Source organism: Mytilus edulis, chromosome 9, assembly GCF_963676685.1.
Source record: "Mytilus edulis chromosome 9, xbMytEdul2.2, whole genome shotgun sequence".
Lineage (NCBI taxonomy): Eukaryota > Metazoa > Mollusca > Bivalvia > Mytilida > Mytilidae > Mytilus > Mytilus edulis.
The window spans coordinates 64,475,050-64,498,256 of record NC_092352.1 but is presented as its reverse complement, the minus strand read 5'-3'; the positions used below and the strand labels follow the sequence as shown (position 1 = coordinate 64,498,256).

Here is a 23,207-nt window from a genome sequence, read left to right as displayed (position 1 = left end):
TCCAAATCAACGCCATTTTTTAATGGCAGCTTTTCATATAAGTAGTCAAATTTGTCGTTTTAACATCGTTTATACCATATGCTTATGATTGAATCGTTTTTGTAGCATTCTATTGAATAAATATCAGAATATTTCTCCTTTTTGTCCTTGTGGTTGAAATGTTGATATTTTTAGGTCTGACCTTTGACCTCAATTTCACAAAATATATAATTTAGGTGTGTGTTCTTCCGGACCATTAAAGTTTTAAAAAATGAACTCTGGTTGCAGTACTACAGTGAACTAAAGAAAGGGAACAGAAACAAAAAAAATCAGCAATTTTTCAATTTGTAAAGGGTCATAACTCTAGAACGGCAAAAGTGATGCCACATTTCAAACTAGGTCTGTGTTTTTAGTGATCAGCATTGTGTATAGACTTCTGAATGGATTGAGCAATTTATTGTCCTGAAACTAGAAAAAATGCTTGCTATGGTTTGGCTCCGTATTCCTATACAAGTAACCATTACCCCTAAAAACAATCTGAACCTTCCTTTTGTGGTATTGGCCCTTTAGTCTAAATTTCATTGAAATCCATACACTTAAACTTAAGTTATTGTCCAGAAACCAGTGTTCAGACCACAATGTGATAGCCATATACGACCTTAATTTTTTTGCAGTCGTGTTAAATTTCAATCTTCTTATTGGCACTGTGACCTTGAACTTGTACCTACTAACCCAATATTTTTCAAACTCAAGTTTAGCGAAGATATGGCATCTGAAACCAAAATTTGACAAATTTTAATAGCTGCTGTGATCTTAACTTTGACAAAGTGACCTAAAGATAAATAGAAGTCTTCTTCATACTTATACCATTATCATACCAAATTTGGGAAAGACATTGCATTTGTCCCAAAACCAGAATTTGCCGTTTGGATGCAATTATCTAAATTATTATAGAGTTCATTTTCTGGAAAATTATGAAATAATATGCACAAGACATCTTTTTTTCATAGCCTTTATTGAATCACTTTAAATCTTTTACAGCCAAACCTACAATAGAAATAGAAAATCAAATAATTTTTATTATATTATTTATAAAATATGGAGAAATGCAGCTTGAAATATCTGTTGTATTAAATACTTCCTAAATTTCACAAAGCTGTTAATACACTTTAAAACATACCTGCCAGCTATCCTGATTTTAACAGTATTGAAAACTTGATCTATTAGCATTGTGTATAAGTTTTATATCATTTGGTTGAGGCAAACTAAAGCAAGAGAACTGAAACCAAAAAAATCAGCAAGTTTTCTGCTACTTTTAAAAACTAGAGGCTCTCAAGAGCCTGTATCGCTCACCTGATTCTACTTGGGTTTTTGAAATCATATGAAAAAATATAAAATTTGGCTAAAAGTGACAACACAACCTCATTGATAAGGAAAGGAACATGTTTAATTTCATTCAAAAGTCCCCCACTGGCGGCCATCTTGGATGGCGGATCGGCTACAAAGTAACAACACTTGGTCAGCACCTCATAAGGAACATTCATGCCATGTTTGGTTTTATTCCATTCAGTGGTTCTCTAAAAGAAGTCATTTGTATGCATTTCCCATAGGGTCCTATGTTATACTAAGTCCCCTGCTGGCGGCCATCTTGGATGATGGATCTGCTACAAAGTAACAACACTTGGTCAGCACCTCATAAGGAACATTCATGCAATGTTTAGTTTTATTCCATTCAGTGGTTCTCTAAAAGAAGTCATTTGTATGCATTTCCAATAGGGTCCTATGTTAAACTAAGTCCCTGCTGGCGGCCATCTTGGATAATGGATCAGCTACAAAGTAACAACACTTGGTCAGCACCACATTAGGAACATTCATGCCATGTTTGATTTCATTCCATTCAGTGGTTCTCTAAAAGAAGTCATTTGTATGCATTTTCCATAGGGTCCTATGTTAAACTAAGTCCCATGCTGGCGGCCATCTTGGATGATGGATGGGCTACAAAGAAACAACACATGGTCAGCACCCCATAAGGAACATTCATGCAATGTTTGGTTTCATTCCATTCAGTTGTTCTCTAAAAGAAGTCATTTGTATGCATTTCCCATAGGGTCCTATGTTAAACTAAGTCCCCCGCTGGCGTCCATCTTGGATAATGGATCGGCTACAAAGTAACAACACTTGGTCAGCACCACATTAGGAACATTCATGCCATGTTTGATTTCATTCCATTCAGTGGTTCTCTAAAAGAAGTCATTTGTATGCATTTCCCATAGGGTCCTATGTTAAACTAAGTCCCCCACTGGCGGCCATCTTGGATGATGGATCGGCTACAAAGTAACAACACTTGGTCAGCACTCCATAAGGAACATTCATGCTATGTTTGGTTTCATTCCATTTAGTGGTTCTCTAGAAGAAGTCATTTGTATGCATTTCCCATAGGGTCCTATGTTAAACTAAGTCCCCTGCTGGCGGCCATCTTGGATGATGGATCGGCTACAAAGTAACAACACTTGGTCAGCACCCCATAAGGAACATTCATGCTATGTTTGGTTTTATTCCATTCAGTGGTTCTCTAAAAGAAGTCATTTGTATGCATTTCCCATAGGGTCCTATGTTAAACTAAGTTCCCGGCTGGCGGCCATCTTGGATGATGGATCGGCAACAAAGTAACAACACTTGGTCAGCACCTCATAAGGAACATTCATGCCATGTTTGGTTTCATTCCATTCAGTGGTTCTCTAGAGGAAGTCATTTGTATGCATTTCCCATAGGGTCCTATGTTAAACTAAGTCCCCCGCTGGCGGCCATCTTGGATGATGGATCGGCAACAAAGTAACAACACTTGGTCAGCACCTCATAAGGAACATTCATGCTATGTTTGGTTTCATTCAATTCAGTGGTTCTCTAAAAGAAGTCATTTGTATGCATTTCCCATAGGGTCCTATGTTAAACTAAGTCCCCTGCTGGCGGCCATCTTGGAAGATGGATCGGCTACAAAGTAACAACACTTGGTCAGCACCCCATAAGGAACATTCATGCTATGTTTGGTTTTATTCCATTCAGTGGTTCTCTAAAAGAAGTCATTTGTATGAATTTCCCATAGGGTCCTATGTTAAACTAAGTCCCCCGCTGGCGGCCATCTTGGATGATGGATCGGCTACAAAGTAACAACACTTGGTCAGCACCTCATAAGGAACATTCATGCCATGTTTGGTTCCATTCCATTCAGTGGTTCTCTAGAAGAAGTTCAAAATGTAAATTGTTAACGACGACGACGACGGACGACGACGGACGACGGACGACGGACGACGACGACGGACGACGGACGCCAAGTGGTGAGAAAAGCTCACTTGGCCCTTCGGGCCAGGTGAGCTAAAAATCAACAATATTTTAACAGAACTGCAAAGTAAACTGTAACATAAATAATTATTCAAATGTATCTGTTCACGTCCAATAGAACTAGGATACAGGATACTTATGCCTATTTTGTATCTATATATAGTAAAATGCCTTATTACCTGGAGGTAAGGACTGTCTCAATTTTTCTGCCTTTTCTCTATCCTGGATGACAAGTGTATACAAATATCGGCTACATCTGACCTTGAATTTTACATTCTCCTTGTTCTTCTTGATTTTAACAGCTGAAAAATGTAAACCTGACAGTATAAAAGAGTTGCAATGTGCATCTACATGTATTCTGATACTTATTTAGAAATTGCAAGAATAAAATTTTATTACAGTAGATTACAGGAAGATATATGGCTGAGCTTTGGCCATGTTCAAAATTAAGATTGGCTCATTTCCATCTTCTACAACTTTTGGCAAAAGCAAACAAAAGTGCACATGCTGAAATTACTTAGCATTGATATTATGTTGAAAGTCCTAAATATAAAGCTTTACTACAACTATCACATAAACTCAACATGATCCATACAAAATGAGGTCAAGGTCAGATGAACCATGCCAGAAATACATGTACACCTTATAATCATTCAATACACTAAATATAGTTGACCTATTACTTATAGTTGCTAAGAAACAAACTTAACAATGAATAAAATGCTTCGCTGAGCACAGCCTGATATGACCACAGAGGTTGAACCCGGAACAGTTTGGGCAAATTTGGACACAATATTCAAGCTTGATACGGTCTGAATTTGGATTGTGATCAAGTTTTTGACATAGTATAGGTTTTTGACACAAAACAAATGTCAAGATCTTACAAATCTGTTGCGTAATACTGTGCAATTAAAGATTTTTTCTTGAAACTTTTCAAAAATTTGAACTCCTTAAAAAAAATTGGAACCCCCCAAAGTTTTTGTTTCCCCCCTTTAAGCAATTACCCCATACTCTATCCCAGCCTTTCCTTAGTAGTATGAAACCTTGTAGTATAATTTCAGAGAGTTCCATACACTTAACACAAGTTACAGAATTGTCTGGAAACTGGAAAAATGCTTGTTTTTGGCCCCTAATTCCTGCATGAAATTGGCAATTATCCCCAAACTCTTTCCAGTCCTTCCTTTTGTGATTTGGAACCTTGTGGTACAATGTCAGAGAGATCCATACACTTACACACAAGTTATTGTCCAGAAACTAGAAAAATGCTTGTTTTTGGCCCCTAAACTGTTGGCATCATAACCCCAAAAGTGAATACAAACGTTTTACTTGTGGTATTAGACATTGTGGTACAATTTCAAAGCAATTGAAATACTTATACGCAAGTTATTATCCTGAAAGTAGAAAAATTATTGAGATATGGACTTGACCACCAAAACTTAACCTTGTACATGTACACTGATCCATGAAATGAGGTTAAGGTCAAGTGAAAACTGTCTGATGGGGCATGCACATACCAAATATATTTATCCTATTACTCATAATAAGAGAAAAATTTACATTACAAAAAATAACAATTTTTTTTCCAATTAGCTACTGAACAATGAAAATGATGTCAAGGACAATGGACATGTGACAGACGGAAACTTCCTAACAAGAGGCATTTATATACAAAGTATGAATCATCCAGGTCTTTCACCTTATAAAATATTAAGCTTTTAAGAAGTTAGTTGATGACACCGCCTCCAGATCACTTTCCCTATATTTGCAAGCTTTCTGCGAAAAACGTTGCAGGCTCAACAAAAAATTAATAAATAAAAACCAGATGCTCCGCAGGGTGCAGCTTTATACGACCACATAGGTTGAACCCTGAACGGTTGGGGCAAGTATGGACACAACATTCAAGCTGGATTCAGCTCTAAATTTGGATTGTGATTAAATAGTTGACACAGCATAGGTTTTGGACACAGAATGAATGTGGTCTAATGAACTTAAAATATTTTTTTTGTCTTTGAGCAATCACTATGCAGTTGAATATTAATCCTCTCAAAAAAATGTTTGAAGAAATTTTCTTTTTATTTATGAAATCTGAAATGAGAAAAATTAACCCCCCCCCCCATTTTTTTTTCACATCCCCCTTTCCCTTTTTCAAAACTGATCTCAATTCAAATTTCTAATGGAGTTTGCAACAATAACTACTCATTTAAATACATCATAAAATATTAAAATGTAACAAAAAGTGCTTGTTATCACTGAATGGTAAAGAGTGTTTTAATTTATCAGTTGGTAGTAAAAGTGAATATACATTGTGCGTTGTATAAAACAATGATTTAAGTTTATTCAACTACTATTCTGGACAAAGAAAGATAACTCCAATCAATTGAAAATTTCTTGCTATTGCACAATACTGTGCAATTAAAAATATTTGCTATTGCACAATACTGTGCAGTTGAAGATTTCTTGCTATTGCACAATACTGTGCAATTGAACATTTTTTGCTATTGCACAATACTGTGCAATTGAAGATTTCTTGCTATTGCTGAATACTGTGCAATTGAAAATTTCTTGCTATTGCACAATACTTAATATAATAATTTTGGATCCTGATTTGAACCAACTTGAAAACTGGGCCCATAATCAAAAATCTAAGGACATGATTAAATTCAGCATATCAAAAAAGCCAAAGAATTAAATTTTTATTAAAATCAAACTTAGTTTAATTTTGGACCCTTTGGTATTTAATGTAGACCAACTAAAAATTAATAATCTACATACACGGTTAGATTTGGCATATCAAAGAACCCCAATTATTCAATTTTTGATGAAATCAAACAAAGTTTAATTTTTGACCCCGATTTGGACCAACTTGAAAACTGGGCCAATAATCAACAAGAGGCTGTCACAACGACAGCAAACCGGATTTATTAATATTTATTTGTGTCCTGGCAATATCACAAGAACCATTACTGATGAATGGTGAAAGTGAAAATCGTCAATATCAAATTTGACCTCCATTTTGTCATCAGTATCAACATATTAAAATTTGAAAAGCTTAGATTGAATGGTTCATGAGTAAATGCAACAACTTGAATGGAAACGCCATTTTACAATCTTTCAAGAACCATAACTCCTGAACGGTAAAAGTCAAAATCGTCATTATTGAACTTGACCTCTATTTTGCCATCAGTAACAACATATCAAAATTTCAAAAGCTTTGGTTGAATGGTTCATGAGAAAATGCACGGACACGACTGGAAACACCATTTTTCAATCTTTCAAGAACCATAACTCCTGAACGGTAAAAGTCAAAATCGTCTTTATTGAAGTTGACCTCTATTTTGTCATCAGTAACAACATATTAAAATTTGGGAAGCTTTGGTAGAACAGTTCATGCGTAAATTCACGGGCACGACTGGAAACTCCATTTTTCAATCTTTCAAGAACCATAACTCCTGAACGGTAAAAGTCAAAATCGTCATTATTAAACTTGACCTCCATTTTGTCATCAGTATTAAACAACATATTAAAATTTGGGAAGCTTTGGTAGAACAGTTCATGCGTAAATGCACGGACACGACTGGAAACTTCTTTTTTTCAATCTTTCAAGAACCATAACTCCTGAACGGTAAAAGTCAAAATCGCCATTATTGAACTTGACCTTCATTTAGTTGTCAGTAACAACATATTAAAATTTTAAAAGCTTCGGTTGAACGGTTCATGAGTTAATGCACGGACAACATTTGATTGCCGCCCGGCCGCCCGCCGTACATCCCCAAATCAATAACCGACATTTTTGTCACAAAAATCCGGTTAAAAATCTAAGTACATTTTTAGATTCAGCATATCAAAGAACCCCAAGGATTCAATTTTTGTTAAAATCAAACTAAGTTTAATTTTGGACCCTTTGGACCTTAATGTAGACCAATTGGAAAACGGGACCAAAAATTAAGAATCTACATACACATTTAGATCCGGCATATCAAAGAACCCCAATTATTCAATTTTTGATGAAATCAAACAAAGTTCAATTTTGGACCCTTTCGACCCCTTATTCCTAAAAACCTGTTGGGACCAAAACTCCCAAAATCAAACCCAACCTTCCTTTTATGGTCATAAACCTTGTGTTTAAATTTTCAAAGATTTCTATTTACTTATACTAAAGTTATTGTGAGAAAACCAAGAATAATGCTTATTTGGGCCCTTTTTTGGCCCCTAATTCCTAAACTGTTTGAACTAAAACTCCCAAAATCGATCCCAACCTTCCTTTTGGGGTCATAAACCTTGTGTCAAAATTTCATAGATTTCTATTTACTTAAACTAAAGTTATGGTGCGAAAACCAAGAAAATGCTTAATTGGGCCCTTTTTGGCCCCTTATTCCTAAAATTTTGGGACCAAACTCCCAAAATCAATCCCAACCTTTCTTTTGTTGTTATAAACCTTGTGTTAAAATTTCATAGATTTCTATTCACTTTTACTAAAGTTAGAGTGCGAAAACTAAAAGTATTCGGACGACGCCAACGTGATAGCAATATTCGACGAAAAATTAAAATTTTTGCAGTCGTATAAAAAACATTCAAGGTCATTAACTAATATAAGTTGAATGAAATTTTTGCAGTCGTATAAAAAACATTCAAGGTCATTAACTAATATAAGTTGAATGAAATTTTTGATTGTTGATCATGGCATGCTGACAATTTTTAGTGCATGAAGATGAAAAAGATGCTCCGCAGGGCGCAGCTTTATACGACCGCATAGGTCGAACCCTGAACAGTTGGGGCAAGTATGGACACAACATTTAAGCTTGATACAGATCTGAATTTGGATTATGATTAAATAGTTGATACAACATAGGTTTCTGACACAGAATGAATGTGGTCTAAGAACTTGCTCTTAAAAACTTAAAAATTTTAAATTGGACATTTACCTATTATGGTCCAATATCCAAAATCTAAATACATGGATCCCTAAGAATTCAAATTTTGATGAAATCGAATAATGTTCAATTTTAGACCCTTTAGACCTCAATGTGGACCAATTTGATAACCGAGCCCAAATATTAAAAATCTAAATACATGGTTAAATTCAGCATATTGAGATATATATTCAATTTTTGTTGAAATCAAACAAAGTTTAATTTTGGACCCCGATTTGGACCAACTTGAAAACTGGGCCCATAATCAAAAATCTAAGTACATGTTAACAATCAGCATATCAAAGAACCCCATGAATTCAATTTTTGTTAAAATCAAACTAAGTTTAATTTTGGACCCTTTGGAGCTTAATGTAGACCAATTTGAAAACAGGACCAAAAATTAAGAATCTAAATACACGGTTAGATTTGGCATATCAAAGAACCCCAATAATTCATTTTTTGATGAAATCAAACAAAGTTTAATTTTGGACCCTTTTGGCCCCTAATTCCTAAACTGTTGGGACCAAAACTCCCAAAATCAATCCCAACCTTCCTTTTATGGTCATAAACCTTATGTTAAAATTTCATAGATTTCTGTTTACTTATACTAAAGTTATTGTGCAAAAACCAAGAAAAATGCTTATTTGGGCCCTTTTTGGTCCCTAATTCCTAAACTGTTGGGACCAAAACTCCTAAAAATCAATCCCAACCTTCCTTTTATGGTCATTAACCTCGTGTTCAAATTTCATTGATTTCTATTTACTTTAACTTAAGTTATAGTATGAAAACCAAATGTCTTCGGACGACGACGACGCCAACGTGATACCAATAAAAAAAATTGCTTTGCCGAGCACAGCTGGATATGACAGAGGAGTTCCAACCCTGAACAGTTTGGGCAAAAATATACACAATATTCGCACTTGATACAGGTCTGAATTTGGTTGTGATTAAATATTTGACACATAATAGGTTGTTGACACAGAATAACTGCAGTCAAAGAACTTGAACTAGTCATGTGATTTGAAATTATAAATTTTTTTTGCTTTTGTGCAATACACTATGCTGTTGCGAATTGACACCCCTCCCCCACCATTTTTTTTTACCTCCCCCTTTTACATCCTGTCACTGTTTTATTTAAAATTTAATGCTTTTTATGTTACTTCATTGGCCATGGGGTGTAAAAGTGTTGACCGAAGTACATTTTGTGTGAAGCACTGAACAATGTTTTGTTTGAATTACCTCCATTACACTGCTTTTAAATAGTGTTTTGTAATTGTCCATTAACCAGGACACCCTTGGTTTGAGCCATAATCCCAAAAGCCAATTCTATCCAACCTTTGTGGTATAATTTCAGAGAGATCCATACACCATTCCACAAGTTATTCAACTTATTCTCAGGAAACTAAAAACTTGCTTATTTGGGGCCCTTCTTCCTAAACTGTTTGGACCATAACCTCCAAAACCAATCCAAACCTTCCATTTGTGGTCAAAATCCTTGAGTTTCTAATTACTTATACCATATTATTGTCCGGAAACTAAATTTCTTCGGATGATGACAACGACAGCCATTTGACAATGTTATAAAAAGAAGAACTAGATTTGCCATTGCAAGCAATAGCGGACCCCATTGCCACACTGGTATTTAACTCATGTGCTACTGTCCATACCCAAATCAATATCTGATTAAAAATAAGCAACCCTCTGGCATATGAACGATCCAATGAATTTGTTTATATAAATAAGATGTGGTATGAGGGCCAATGAGACAACTCTACATCCACGTCACAATGTGTGAAAATCTAAATGTTATAGGCAAGTAAAGCCTTAAACACAAAGCATTGGCTTACAGTGACCAGCAAGCTATAAAGGGCCCCAAAATGATTTACCGGTAAGTGCCAAAACCACCTGTGTACAGAATAGAAACTAGCTTTGCTAATGTTTAATCTTCCACTTCTATAACAACCCAGATTAACTTACATTTAGCATCCTTTCTTCTGGCTGTTAGCAGGAAGTCTTTGATTTCCATAATCTGCTTAGGCTAAAAATAAAATTAAATCCTTAAACAGAGTAAAACCTTTATTGCTTTCTGTTATGGTTCACTGATCATAGGAAACATCTTGTTCTGGGTTACTTTGATCTAATGATCAATTTGCAACAGTTTTATACATTTTCCTCCACGGACTATGAATGTTACTCTTGTTGATTTAAGTTAATCAAATGGTTCAAACTGTTTTTGATATTTATAAGTCTTTAGTTGATTGATCAAGTACATGAGATACATATATACATAGAAATGGAAACAATGAAGGTACTTAATACATTGAAAACCATGTGTTACAAATGACTTGATGATTTTAATCAGAAACCCGGATCTCATAAGTACTAGTGCTTTCATAATATTTAAACAATACCATGCATACAAAATTTACATGCATTACTACCGATTCAATCACTGTTTGAGAAAAAAGTAAAACTTGGAATTTTATGCCATTTATTTTAGTAATTCATTATTAGGAATTTTCTCTAGGGGAAAAAGCCAAAATTTGTATGGTATTTAAGGCAAACAATATCAGTGTGATTATAAAAGCACAGATCATAAGAATGTGTCCATAGTACAAAGATGCCAAATATAAATTTCTATGTTCAGTGGACAGTCATGAAACTTCAAATCTAGTTTTTATAATAAAACTTATGCATAGAAATCTATATGTCCAAATTAAAAAGAATTTGTTTTCTAGTTCGCTGCATACTGAAAACATATGGGTGAATTGTTTACTGGAAGCAACAACTAGAAAACAAACAAATTCTTCTAAATGTGGACATATTATAGAATTCTCTTGCGAAAAAAATTATATGCATTACTGAACAGTTGGGGCAAGTATGGACACTACATTCAAGTTTGATATAGATCTGAAGTTGGATTGTGATTAAATAGTTGACACAGCATAGGTTTCTGACACAGAATGAATGTGGTCTAATAAGCTTAACATTTTTTTTTGCTTTTGAGCAATACACTATGCTGTTGAATATATGTCGCCTCAAAACAAATATTTGAAGAAATTTTCTTTTACATTTCTGAAATCTGAAATGAGAAAAATTTTACCACCCTTTTTTTTCACCTACCCCTTTCCCTTATTTCAAAATTAATCTCAATTTGAATTTCTTACAGTATAAGTATTTCAATTGCTCTGAAATTGTACCACAATGTTCATACCATCAAGTAGAAGGTTGGGATTAATTTTAAGGGTTATGGGGCACACAGTCTAGGAATTAGTGTGCCCAGAGGCCCCCATAACACTTAAAATTAATCCCAACCTTCTACTTAATGGTATATATGAACATTGTGGTACAATTTCAGAGCAATTGAAATACTTAAACTGCAATACTTATATACAACTTATTATCCTGAAACTAGATAAATGTATGTTTTGGGCCCCTTTTCCCTGAATTATCCAATTGGACCATAGCCCCCAAAAATCAATCCCAACCTTTCTTTTGTGGTTATAAACATTGTGTTAAGATTTTATTGATTTCTATTTACTTATACTAATTAACTTAAGTTATTATCCGGAAACCATTCGTCTTGTGAAGACGCTGCTGACGACGTGATACCAATATATGACCGCATAATTTTGCGGTCGTATTAAAACAGCAAAATTTCCTTAAAATTACCAATTCAGGGGTAGCAACCTAACGTCCAATTCATCTGAAAATTTCTGGGCAGATAGATAGATCTTGACCAATTTTACCCCCATGTCAGATTTGCTCTAAATGCTTTGGTTTCAGAGTTATAAGCCAAAATCTACATTTTACCTCTATGTTCTATTTTTAGCCATGGTGGCCATCTTGGTTGGTTGGCCGGGTTACTGGACACCTTTTTTTAAACTAGATACCCCAATGATAATTGTGGCCAAGTTTGGTTAAATTTGGCCAAGAAGTTTCAGGGGAGAAGATTTTTCTAAAAGTTAATGACGATGGACGCCAAGTGATGAGAAAAGCTCACTTGGAGCTAAAAAGCATTGATTGCAGTTGAATCCAGTCTGCAAGGTTAGCCACTAGTCCGATGCCCCAGACTAGTACAATTTCATTCAGACTAGTAAGTTTTTGCAAAATTTTGTTTTGCCCAATAAGAAAAATGTCAAAATATTGGTCTTCGGACTAGTAGTTGAAAAAGTTTTTGGTGCAGACTGGAATCAACTGTAATTATGGACAAAGGAAGATAACTCCAATTTTTTTTTTATATTCTTGATTGATACATGTATTTTTGAAATTTTTCCATTTGAAAAGGGCATAATTTAGTCTTCGATGCATGATTTTTTTATTAGTTGTAAGTGGCTTTGAACTAGCTGTCAGATAACTGTGAGTACTCTCAGATCTGTTCATTGCGTCTTTTTGTTGTCGGGATGTACAAGTACCCAGCCAAGTTCACTTGTATTTTTGTCCATCTGATGAGTTAATTTTCAACTGTTTTTTATAGTTCGTTCTTATGTTGTACGACTGTCCCAGGTGAAGGGTTTGGATCCCGCTAACATGTTTAATCCTGCCACATTATTTATGTATGTGCCTGTTCCAAGTCAGGAGCCTGTAATTCAGTGGTTGTCGTTTGTTTATATGAGTTACATATTTGTTTTTCATTCATTTTACTATATAAATAAGGCCGTTAGTTTTCTCGTTTGAATTATTTTACATTGTCATATCGGGGCCTTTTATAGCCGACTATGCGGTATGGGCTTTGCACATTGTTGAAGGCCGTACGGTGACCTATAGTTGTTAATGTCTGTCATTTTGGTCTCTTGTGGACAGTTGTCTCATTGAATTGGCAATCATACCACATCTTCTTTTTTATATAACTCTAGAACAGTACAAGTGACAGCACCTAAATTCAAACTTGATCTGTATATTGTAGTAAAACACATAATAATCAGACATTGTGTACAAGTTTCATAACATTTGGTTGAGGGAATATTTAGTTAGAGAACAGAAATGCTAAATTTTTCGATTTGTAAAGGGGCATAACTCTAAAACGGTAAGCGACTACACATAAATTCAAACATAATCTGTATTTAGTGATAATGAGCATTGTGTATTAGTTTCATAACATTTGGAGAGGCAAACTAAAGTTAGAGAACAGACACCAACTTTGGGGCGTACAGACAGACTAGGGTAAAACCAGTGTTCTCCCCAGAAATTTTGGATAGCATCACATTTTGCGTAAAAAAAAATAACTATTTTTTTAATGTCATTTGTCGCGTCGCGTCGATGCTCTTTTTCCTTTATATGTTTTAGTTTATATTGTTATATATTCATAACTGAGAATACAATTAAACTATAACCACAAAAACAGTTGTTTCAGTTTATGTTTTCTTTATTCATTTATAGTTACAGAATTATTTTTTTCCTCTTGTGCCAAATAAAAATAAATATGTGGTTTCAGTTACCCAACAATAAGTCAAATGAATGAATGGTTCATTATAGTGCAAGCTGTATATATACAAAACTAAATATCTAGTACACAAAATTAACTATTTATATTATATTAAGTAAAGATAAAGTAGCAAAAGTAGCAAAAAAAAATCAATTTAAAAACTTTTTTTGTTTTGTTTATGAAATTCATTGTTTCATGGCACTCAATCAATTAGTCCCAGTTGATTCTTATCTTTACATCAAAATGATATGTATTTTTAACAAAGTTATCTAACAAATACTAAGTCTGTTAATGCGTAGTTTTTTCTCTTGGTATATTTTTTCGATCTGTTGTCATTATCGTGAAAATGCGGATTTTTGTCATATCTGGTCCGGTTCCAATCCGTAGTTTTCCCAAAAATGTGCAATGGCGGCCGTGGAAAAATTTACGAAAATGAGTCCGAGAATAAACATTGTTTGACAAGAGATTGTGAATGAATAAGACGCTTTTAATGCATTAAATAGATTAAACATAAACTTAAGCCAATTATGATAACTTTTGAAAGAAGTATTAAACTTATTTTAGCTCTAAACCAAAATTCTCGCTCTCGGAAGAGAAAGAAAGTAATTTTTGGAGAGTTGCACAAATAAACGACCTTTTATTAAAAAATAAAAATCGTTCCAATCTTTACAAATTTCGTAATACAAAACGTAGATTTCGAATTGTTTTGTGATTGCATTTTTCCATGTCGAAATTGGTGATTGCAGACACGTGCCGTGGTATTAGTCATGTCATAAGTGTCAGCTTGGGATATTCGCATCCAAACAGTTATCACCCTGAAGGCAATTAACACCTAGCTATTTAATCTCTTAATTGCCTGTAGTGTCCGACTTAAAGGGATTACAATTAAAGGTGATATAATGTTTATGATCATAATCGATAATAGATGAAATTTCAAAATTGAGGACAAGTAAAAAAGCATCTTCAAAATAATTATAGCGTCGCGGGAATAATTATAGCGTCGCGGTAATTATTATAGCATCACGGTAAAAACATATAGCGTCGCGGTACCGCGACGCTAAAACAGCCTGGGGAGAACACTGGTAAAACTTCATGCCCCCTCTGCTATAGCGGGAGCATAAAAATTCAACTTGGAAAAGTAAAATCTTAAATTTAAAAATCAAAAGGGAGCTCATGACAATAGATAATGCCTTAAGTATTAGATACTTACCATTTTGAATGATCTTCCCCTTTCTGATCTCTACAAAATACAAAGTTGAGAGAGATGTTTGAGAAGACCACTTCATATTATAAATCAACTTATTCTTAATCTCATTTTTAATATGGGTTTCTACACTGAAAGTGGCCTTGAAAATTGTCAATTTTTCAAAGTTTTCATAGACTTGTAACTTCTAAGTAGATAAAGATGAGCTATTCATGAAAATTATGTTTCTTTAGTACTACCAAATACTCAGATGAGTGATTGTTACTCATACATGTACATTTACATGTATACTCATACATGTACATTTACATGTATAAGTTCCTAGTCCGAGATTACTCTGTCTGAGGGCTGTTTTGCCAGACAAGCTGGTCCCACAGCCCCAGCTTGTCTGGCAAAACAGCCATTCCATTCCACATCAGGGTAATCTCGGACTTTATACTTCCCCATTTGGCAGGTTGTCCTGAACCTGTTCATACATGTACATGTAAAACCATCATGACACAAACAACTGGCTTTAAATCCTCTTTAATGATAAAGGTTCTACTAAAGTCAAAATATAGGACACTGCATAAACATCAAAACTTTGCCTGCATAAAAGTGAAAACAGCATGTTTAATACTGCAAGTTGTAATGCAGCACAAGCTATTGTTTCTAAAGAAAATGTATTGATTTACAATTTTCAGTTAATTTCATGTATCTACAATGTAAGTGAACAAATATCAAAGGTACAATACAGATTCTGGACAAAAATGTCATTATAATATATCTATGTGACAAAAAAACATTAGCTTGTACTGCATTACAAAAATGTACATGTACATGTAACAGTATTCGTTCATACCAATTTTAAACAAATTAAGTCATCTTGCAGGCCTCCAGATTTTTAGGAACCTTTAATGTTTTAACCCCAAACCAGATGCTCTGCAGGGCGCAGCTTTATACAACCGCAGAGGTTGAACCCTGAACGGTTTGGGCTAGTACGGACACAACATTCAAGCTGGATTCAGCTCTAAATTTGGATTGTGATTAAATAGTTGACACAGCATAGGTTTTGGACACAGAATGAATGTGGTCTAATGAACTTAAAATATTTTTTTTGTCTTTGAGCAATCACTATGCTGTTGAATATTAATCCTCTCAAAAAAATGTTTGAAGAAATTTTCTTTTTATTAATGAAATCTGAAATGAGAAAAATTAACCCCCCCCCCCCCCCCACCATTTTTTTTTTCACATCCCCCTTTCCCTTTTTTCAAAACTGATCTCAATTCAAATTTCTAATGGAGTTTGCAACAATAACTACTCATTTAAATACATCATAAAATATTAAAATGTAACAAAAAGTGCTTGTTATCACTGAATGGTAAAGAGTGTTTTAATTTATCAGTTGGTAGTAAAACTAAAAGTGAATATACATTGTGCATTGTATAAAACAATGATTTAAGTTGATTCAACTACTATTCTAGACAAAGAAAGATAACTCCAATCAATTGAAAATTTCTTTCTATTGCACAATATTGTGCAATTCGATATTTCTTGCTATTGCGCAATACTGTGCAATTGAAAATATTTGCTATTGCACAATACTGTGCAATTGAAGATTTCTTGCTATTGCACAATACTGTGCAATTGAAAATTTTTTGCTATTGCACAATACTGTGCAATTGAAGATTTCTTGCTATTGCTGAATACTGCGCAATTGAAAATTTCTTGCTATTGCACAATACTTAATATAATAATTTTGGATCCTGATTTGAACCAACTTGAAAACTGGGCCCATAATCAAAATCCCCAAGTACATGTACATGATTAAATTCAGCATATCAAAAAAGCCAAAGAATTAAATTTTTATTAAAATCAAACTTAGTTTAATTTTGGACCCTTTGGTATTTAATGTAGACCAATTTGAAAACGGGACTAAAAATTAAGAATCTACAATGTACATACACAGTTAGATTTGGCATATCAATTGCAAAGAACCCCAATTATTAAATTTTTGATGAAATCAAACAAAGTTTAATTTTGGACCCCGATTTGGACCAACTTGAAAACTGGGCCAATAATCAAAAATCTAAGTACATTTTTAGATTCAGCATACCAAGGATTCAATTTTTGTTAAAATCAAACCAAGTTTAATTTTGGACCCTTTGGACATTAATGTAGACCAATTGGAAAACGGGACCAAAAATTAAGAATCTACATACACAGTTAGATCTGGCATATCAAAGAACCCCAATTGTTAAATTTTTGACCCTTTGGGCCCCTTATTCCTAAAAACCTGTTGGGACCAAAACTCCCAAAATCAAACCCAACCTTCCTTTTATGGTTTTTGAGATGTCAAATATAAGATTGGGTGTGAAATTTTTAAATCAAATATTTCTTAATATTGAATGGTGTTAGTTAGAGAAAACAATAAAATACTGTCAGCAATATATATATTGGTTCATATCATGAAATTTAACAAAATCTAGCAAGTGTCGGATTCTAGTACACATGCATACAAGGAAAAATGTTCGAAAAATTATCATTTTCTGCATAAAATGGTCCCAATTTTTTTTCAAATTATGGGATATACAACTAGACAGCATGTTTATTCAAAAACACACATCACAAACAAATCCGGGTCCGTTCGCGCCCTTTCATGTTCGCACCCTTTGAGTTTCACTTTCGCACCCTACACGTTCGCCCCCAATTTTTATTGGTTTTGTGTTTAATAACTTTATAACCAAGTTTTGGCAAGTGTATTCCTTTTAGTATATTTGTTGTTATTGTCTCAAAATAAAGTGAGACGTGTTTTTTGTGTTGAATAAATATTAATCATGTTTTGGATAGTGTATTGTTAAAATATTTTTAATCATTGTTTCTAAATAGAGATTCTGACAACAGGAATTTTTTTGGGTGGAATAAATATTAAATTTTAATCATTTTTGGTTAGTGTATTGCTATACTTTTTTGTCAGTTAATTGTTTTAGATCAAACAATTATCTTTCGTGTTGTTCATTTAAAATTTTCAATGTTTTACTCAATTTCTCATACGAAGCTAAATACATGCAGTATTTATATTAGTCCGAGATTACTCAGACGTCCAACGGCTGTTTTGCCAGACAAGCTGGGCCCAGGGACGTCAGAGCTCGTCCCATATCAAAAAGTGGATATTTGCCCATCCAAAATAGATGGGCTACTTCGTCGCTTCTGGTGCCAATTGGGGGCCTTGGAATTATATAAATCGGGCATCAATCTGTTCATTTTTCATTTATGTAAGTTTCACCTACCTGCCAACCTTTATTTTTCCATATTTTAACAGTTTTCACAGAGACCCATCGATTTCTGCATTTTGACTTTCACTTTCAAATGGATGTCAAGTTACGAGAGAGTTTGTGGCCTCGAGACTCAAATATGCAAATATTTATATTTTTTCATCTCCTTAATAGGAGATCGATGTTTAACATTTAGAAGCCAACCACAATTTTTCACCTCCTTTACAGGAGATCGGTATTAAGCATTTAGTTCCGACCACGATAACAATTGGAAGCTCTCAGACATTTAGATAACTTGCATCGTAAATGAACGAGGTGTTTACATTATGGTCATTTGCACTGTTTTCTCGTGGTCACATGATAATGTTTGAAAATGAAAGTCAAAATGCATAAATCAATGGGTCTCTGTGAAAACTCTTAAAATATGGTAAAAATAAAGATTGGTAGGTAGGTGAAACTTACATAAATAAAGAGATAAATGAAAAATGAACAGATTGATGCCCGATTTATATAATTCCAAGGCCCTCAATTGGCACCAGAAGCGACGAAGCAGCGCATCTATTTAGGGTGGGCAAATATCCACTTTCAGAGCTCCAGATAAGAATTCACAAATTGGGTTTTTTACCCACCATTTTCTTATATAATTGGGTGATAAAGTTTTTTAATTGCATTATAAATTCCAATTCACCCCTCATGTTAATATCAAATTGGGTTTTTCACCACCAAGCTCCTTAATGTATTGGGTTTTTTCATCAACACAATATTGAATATAAATATGTTTCTTTCTTTGTTTAGCTGTTTTATTTGGTTTAGGGTTATTTGCTAGCTGTTTTATTTGGTTTATTGACTGAGAAGCAATTGTAGGTTTAATTTGTGTTCCGTTTCAAACCTTCTGCCAGTTTTGTATTTTCTCATATAAACTGTAAAAAAAACGGATATGTGTATTCGCAGGCACTCGTCTTATGCCTTTATATAATAAATTCTGAGACCAGTGCCTGTGTGTGTATTCATTAATTAACCGTAAAATGAAAAATAAAATAGTATATAATTATACTTGAATGTTTTTGTTTTATTCCAATTTTCATAAATCTGGGTTAGTTGTCTTTTATTAAAACTTTTGGTTTCTGATGATGCTTTATCATGTCATAATTGATTTGGCCTTTCATCTTTCCAACTGATTTCGTTTTTGAGGAAACCCTGCTTTTATTAGCAATGTTCTCGTTAAGGTACGTACACACGCCCATGTGTTCGATGGACGTTACCCTTAAAACACTGGATGAGTCTTGTTATTATCATAACTTTCCCTAAGCTTTTCAAAAGAAGCAGAAAACATGCTTCTATTCAATATTTTTACCGGACATTCACTTTTGTTTTAATTCAATGTATGTCAGAGATGCAACTAATCGTCAGACCCGTCGGACCTAAGGGGCAGAATTTATGCAGGTCCGGCAAAACTCGTAGCTGTGCAGGACCTGATGGCCGGCAATATTTAAGTCCGCTTGGGTCCGCCAAAACTGAAATCCCTGTCGGCCCCGGCAGAGTATTTTGTTTATAAAATTGCGATCATCTTTAATAAAAGTAAATGTCCTGTTCCCCCGCATTTTCTAACTCCGTGAACCAGTATTTCCGCCCAGTAATAGTCTTTTGTACCTTGTCCATCTCGTCCCGAACAATTCTCCGTATTTCCGTCATGTTTTTTGTTTTAGAAATTCGCTCTCTAGGAAGGAGGTCTATTAAGCATAGTTGATAAGTTCAGGAAATATGTCATGGCCGATAAAATTTGTAAGTGGGTCAATAAACTATAATTGTTATGAATCACAGGTTATTTTAAAATAATAATAATATCAACAAAATCAAAATTAACGTTTGTTCAATAGCATAATTTCATTTGATTTTTGAGTGAAAATATGGGTCTGGCAAAACTTGGTACCCTTGTAGGCCCCATTGTCTGACAGGAAAAAAAAACTGTTTGCATCTCTGGTATGTTATGATTAATCCCGAGCAATGCTAAAAAAATATGACTTCATGACACACGCTAATTGGATAAACCCCGAGAAGATCGAAATGTTTTCAAAAACACGTGTACCTATTGAGCAACGAAAAACTCTAACAGGGACCCATTTCAGCTACTTGATGCAGGGATCTATTTTTAGAACGAAAGGAAATTTCCAATTATAAATATTATAAAAATAGTTTACGCGACGACTGTAAACAGTTAAGGGTAAATAACGCAAATGGTAGCCAATAAAAGGGTTGAGAACTCGTGGTTTTGGAATATAATTGGGTTTTCCTTTGAATTAATTGGGTTATTGAACCCTGCAATGGGTAATTGCATTGGGTTTTTTATTATTTGTATTGCGTGATCACGCAAATACGCAGCTAATCTGGAGTTCTGCACTCTTTGATATGGGACGAGCTCTGACGGCCCCAGCTTGTCTGGCAAAACAGCCGTGGGACGTCAGAGTAATCTCGGACTATAATTATATATATAGTATATATTTTAAAGTACAAGTGAGTTGTTTACCAGAGTGAAATATATATGGCACTGGCTACGGTTACATGGAAATGTAACAATAATAAAAATATTATTGTTACATTGGAGACTAAATGCCGGAATGCATGGTTGGGTAAGGACCTGTTTAATTACGAATGTAACAATAATTATTGAGGCTACGGTTACATTGCGTTATTGTTACATGAAAAAAAAAAGCAATGTACGATGGGACTAGTAATATGTACTAAATAATAAAAGTTGAGGACATTTATAACATACAATTTATTTACTGTAATTTGTTATTTACAATGACCATTTCTACAAATCCTGTAAGTTGTTTTTAAAGTCCGACACATTTTTGATGAACGAAATTACGTCCTCCACGGATACGTGTACATACAGAATTTCTTAGTATTTAAGTTACAGTTAGCAAACTTTTCTTTTGATTATCAATTTGCGTCAAGTTATAAAGCTGTATGAAATGTATGTCTTGATATTGTTTCATTTTCGTTTAAAACGCATCCCAAGTTTTATTTTTTTCACCATAAACAAAATTTGGTCCAAAGTATAATGACAGTATTAAGAGTAGGTGTGCAGTTAAATACTTTAAAAAAGTTGTACACCATTTATTATAATTTGTTGAATAATAATATTTTATTATTTATCAGTATTAAATTACAAGTATTGTTTAGTACATATGAAAGAATGAAGCAATACAACTATAGAAGATTTAAGTTTGATCAATCTAGCGTACATTGCTGTTTTTCATGTAACAATAACGTAATGTAACCGTAGCCTCAGTAATTATTGTTACATTTGTAATTAATCCGTTCCTCACCCAACTTTGCATTCCGGCAATTAGTCTCCAATGTAACAATAATATTTTTATTATTGTTACATTTCCATGTAACCGTAGCCAGTGCCAATATATATACACGCGAGACTTGAATAATTACAAGGGAGACAATCCAGTGTCAACAGCGACACCTACAGAATACAGCAATTTAAAACAATCATGATTTTCTAATTATTCAACTGGAAGTTAACTCGATTTTAAATTGGGTGTGAATGTGTGAGGTGCGAACATGTAGGGTGCGAAAGTGTATTGGTCGCGAACGGACCTGATACCATCACAAAGTACATCATGTAAATGTAAGTCTATAAATTATAACAAAGAAGACTGGGTTGTGCCAAGGAATTGTATATTTAAAAGGAATGGAAACCAGTTCGAAATTAATCGGGATAGTATACCTGCAAATTGGATATCCCATACTGGTGAATTGTAAGAATTTAGTTCTGCTTTGACACATGAGTGACGGTGCTGATACAAACCCAGGATGGGGCGCAAAACTTCCGAGAGCTCAACCACTTCGTAACTTACGGCTGGTAAAGTATCTACTATATATATTAAGGGAACCCATCAGTCACAGATGGAAAATGACTTATAAAACTGGAACCCCAATCATTTTTCAGCATAACCCTTCACGGTTACCAAATATATCTCAGCGTTTGACATTTGCCTCTCACAACTTCGACACAAGATTATTAAATCCTTGTGAGTTCATATATATACATCTACTTGATAGTTAATCAGTCTTTATACAATTAACTTAGGTTTAACACACATCATGATCACAAAAAATAGCAGATTGACATAGATTTTTAAAAGAAATTTGTTTTTCGTATGCCTTACATTTGGACGGGAAGTGGAAAAGGTCGATAAAGGGAGACAATTCTTGCATCATGGAAAATGGTCACACTAGTATCGTGACCAATGCCCTGACTGGCACAAGACTTTTATTATTTATTATTTAGTCTAATAATCAATTGTTCTCATGTATATACAAAAATATACTGAAAATTTATGCACACATAAACAAAGTTGCTGAATATCAATGACGTGCAACACCCCAACTTACGATCTGTTCCAAGACCGAATACATTTTTTTTATAAAAAAAATCTTTTCATTATTCAGTAAACAATCTGTCAATATAGCTGCAAGAGCAGAACTAGCTCAGTATCCCATATATAAAAATTTTATAGATGTCTTTATTAAAGTACAATCATTGAAGTACTTAGCAAGAATTTCCAGTGATGAAAATAACCTTTTATTATATCTTTCTGTTTATCTCAATGGCTTAGCACAAACGGTACATTTTCTTGGTTCTCATATGTAGAAAATATAGCCCATACAAATAAATTAGGGAGCTACCATTTGATTTTTATGGGGGGGCTAGGATGAAATTTGAAAAAAATAGGCAGGACAGAGTTTTTAGTAAAAAAAAAAGGCAGGATGAGACATTTGCAAAAAAAAAAAAAGTCAGGACGACAATTTAGGTAAAAATAAGTCAGGATAAACTAAAAAAAAAAGGCAGGACCGAACAGAGTGAAAAATAAAAAGGCAGGACAGAGATTACGGCTAAAAAAAAATGCAGGACAAAATTTTTCATCCTAGCCCCCCCATAAAAATCAAATGGTAGCTCCCTTAGACATACATAAAAAACAGGATATAAACTATAAACAAGAGAAGAGTTCGTTCTCAAAAAATATTAAAAAAGAACTAAAAGATAGCTTTGAAAATAATTTATTTGAAAAATTTAA

The 23,207-nt window shown here is 34.0% G+C and overlaps 1 protein-coding gene across 1 annotated transcript; it reads right to left on the bottom strand.

Annotated features, from left to right (window-relative positions):
* Nucleotides 1-758: 758 nt before the first annotated feature.
* Nucleotides 759-22,136, bottom strand: LOC139488798 (large ribosomal subunit protein eL38). The gene is made up of 5 exons (XM_071274718.1): nucleotides 22,098-22,136; nucleotides 14,864-14,893; nucleotides 10,206-10,266; nucleotides 3,498-3,620; nucleotides 759-1,026 (listed from the first exon to the last, which is right to left on the bottom strand). The coding sequence occupies exons 1-5, from the start codon at nucleotides 22,119-22,121 to the stop codon at nucleotides 1,001-1,003; spliced, it is 264 nt and encodes an 87-aa protein (XP_071130819.1). The 5' UTR covers nucleotides 22,122-22,136; the 3' UTR covers nucleotides 759-1,000.
* Nucleotides 22,137-23,207: the final 1,071 nt, after the last annotated feature.

What these genes read in the sequence shown, in the direction of transcription:
- LOC139488798 (XM_071274718.1), bottom strand. Translation starts at nt 22,121, where the DNA reads ATGTCAAACGCTGAGATATATTTG. An exon ending in CAGAAGAAAGGATGCTAAAT is followed by an intron (nt 3,621 to 10,205) that starts GTAAGTTAATCT and finishes TACATTTTTCAG; the next exon opens with CTGTTAAAATCAAGAAGAAC. An exon ending in GAGACAGTCCTTACCTCCAG is followed by an intron (nt 1,027 to 3,497) that starts GTAATAAGGCAT and finishes TTTCTATTGTAG; the next exon opens with GTTTGGCTGTAAAAGATTTA.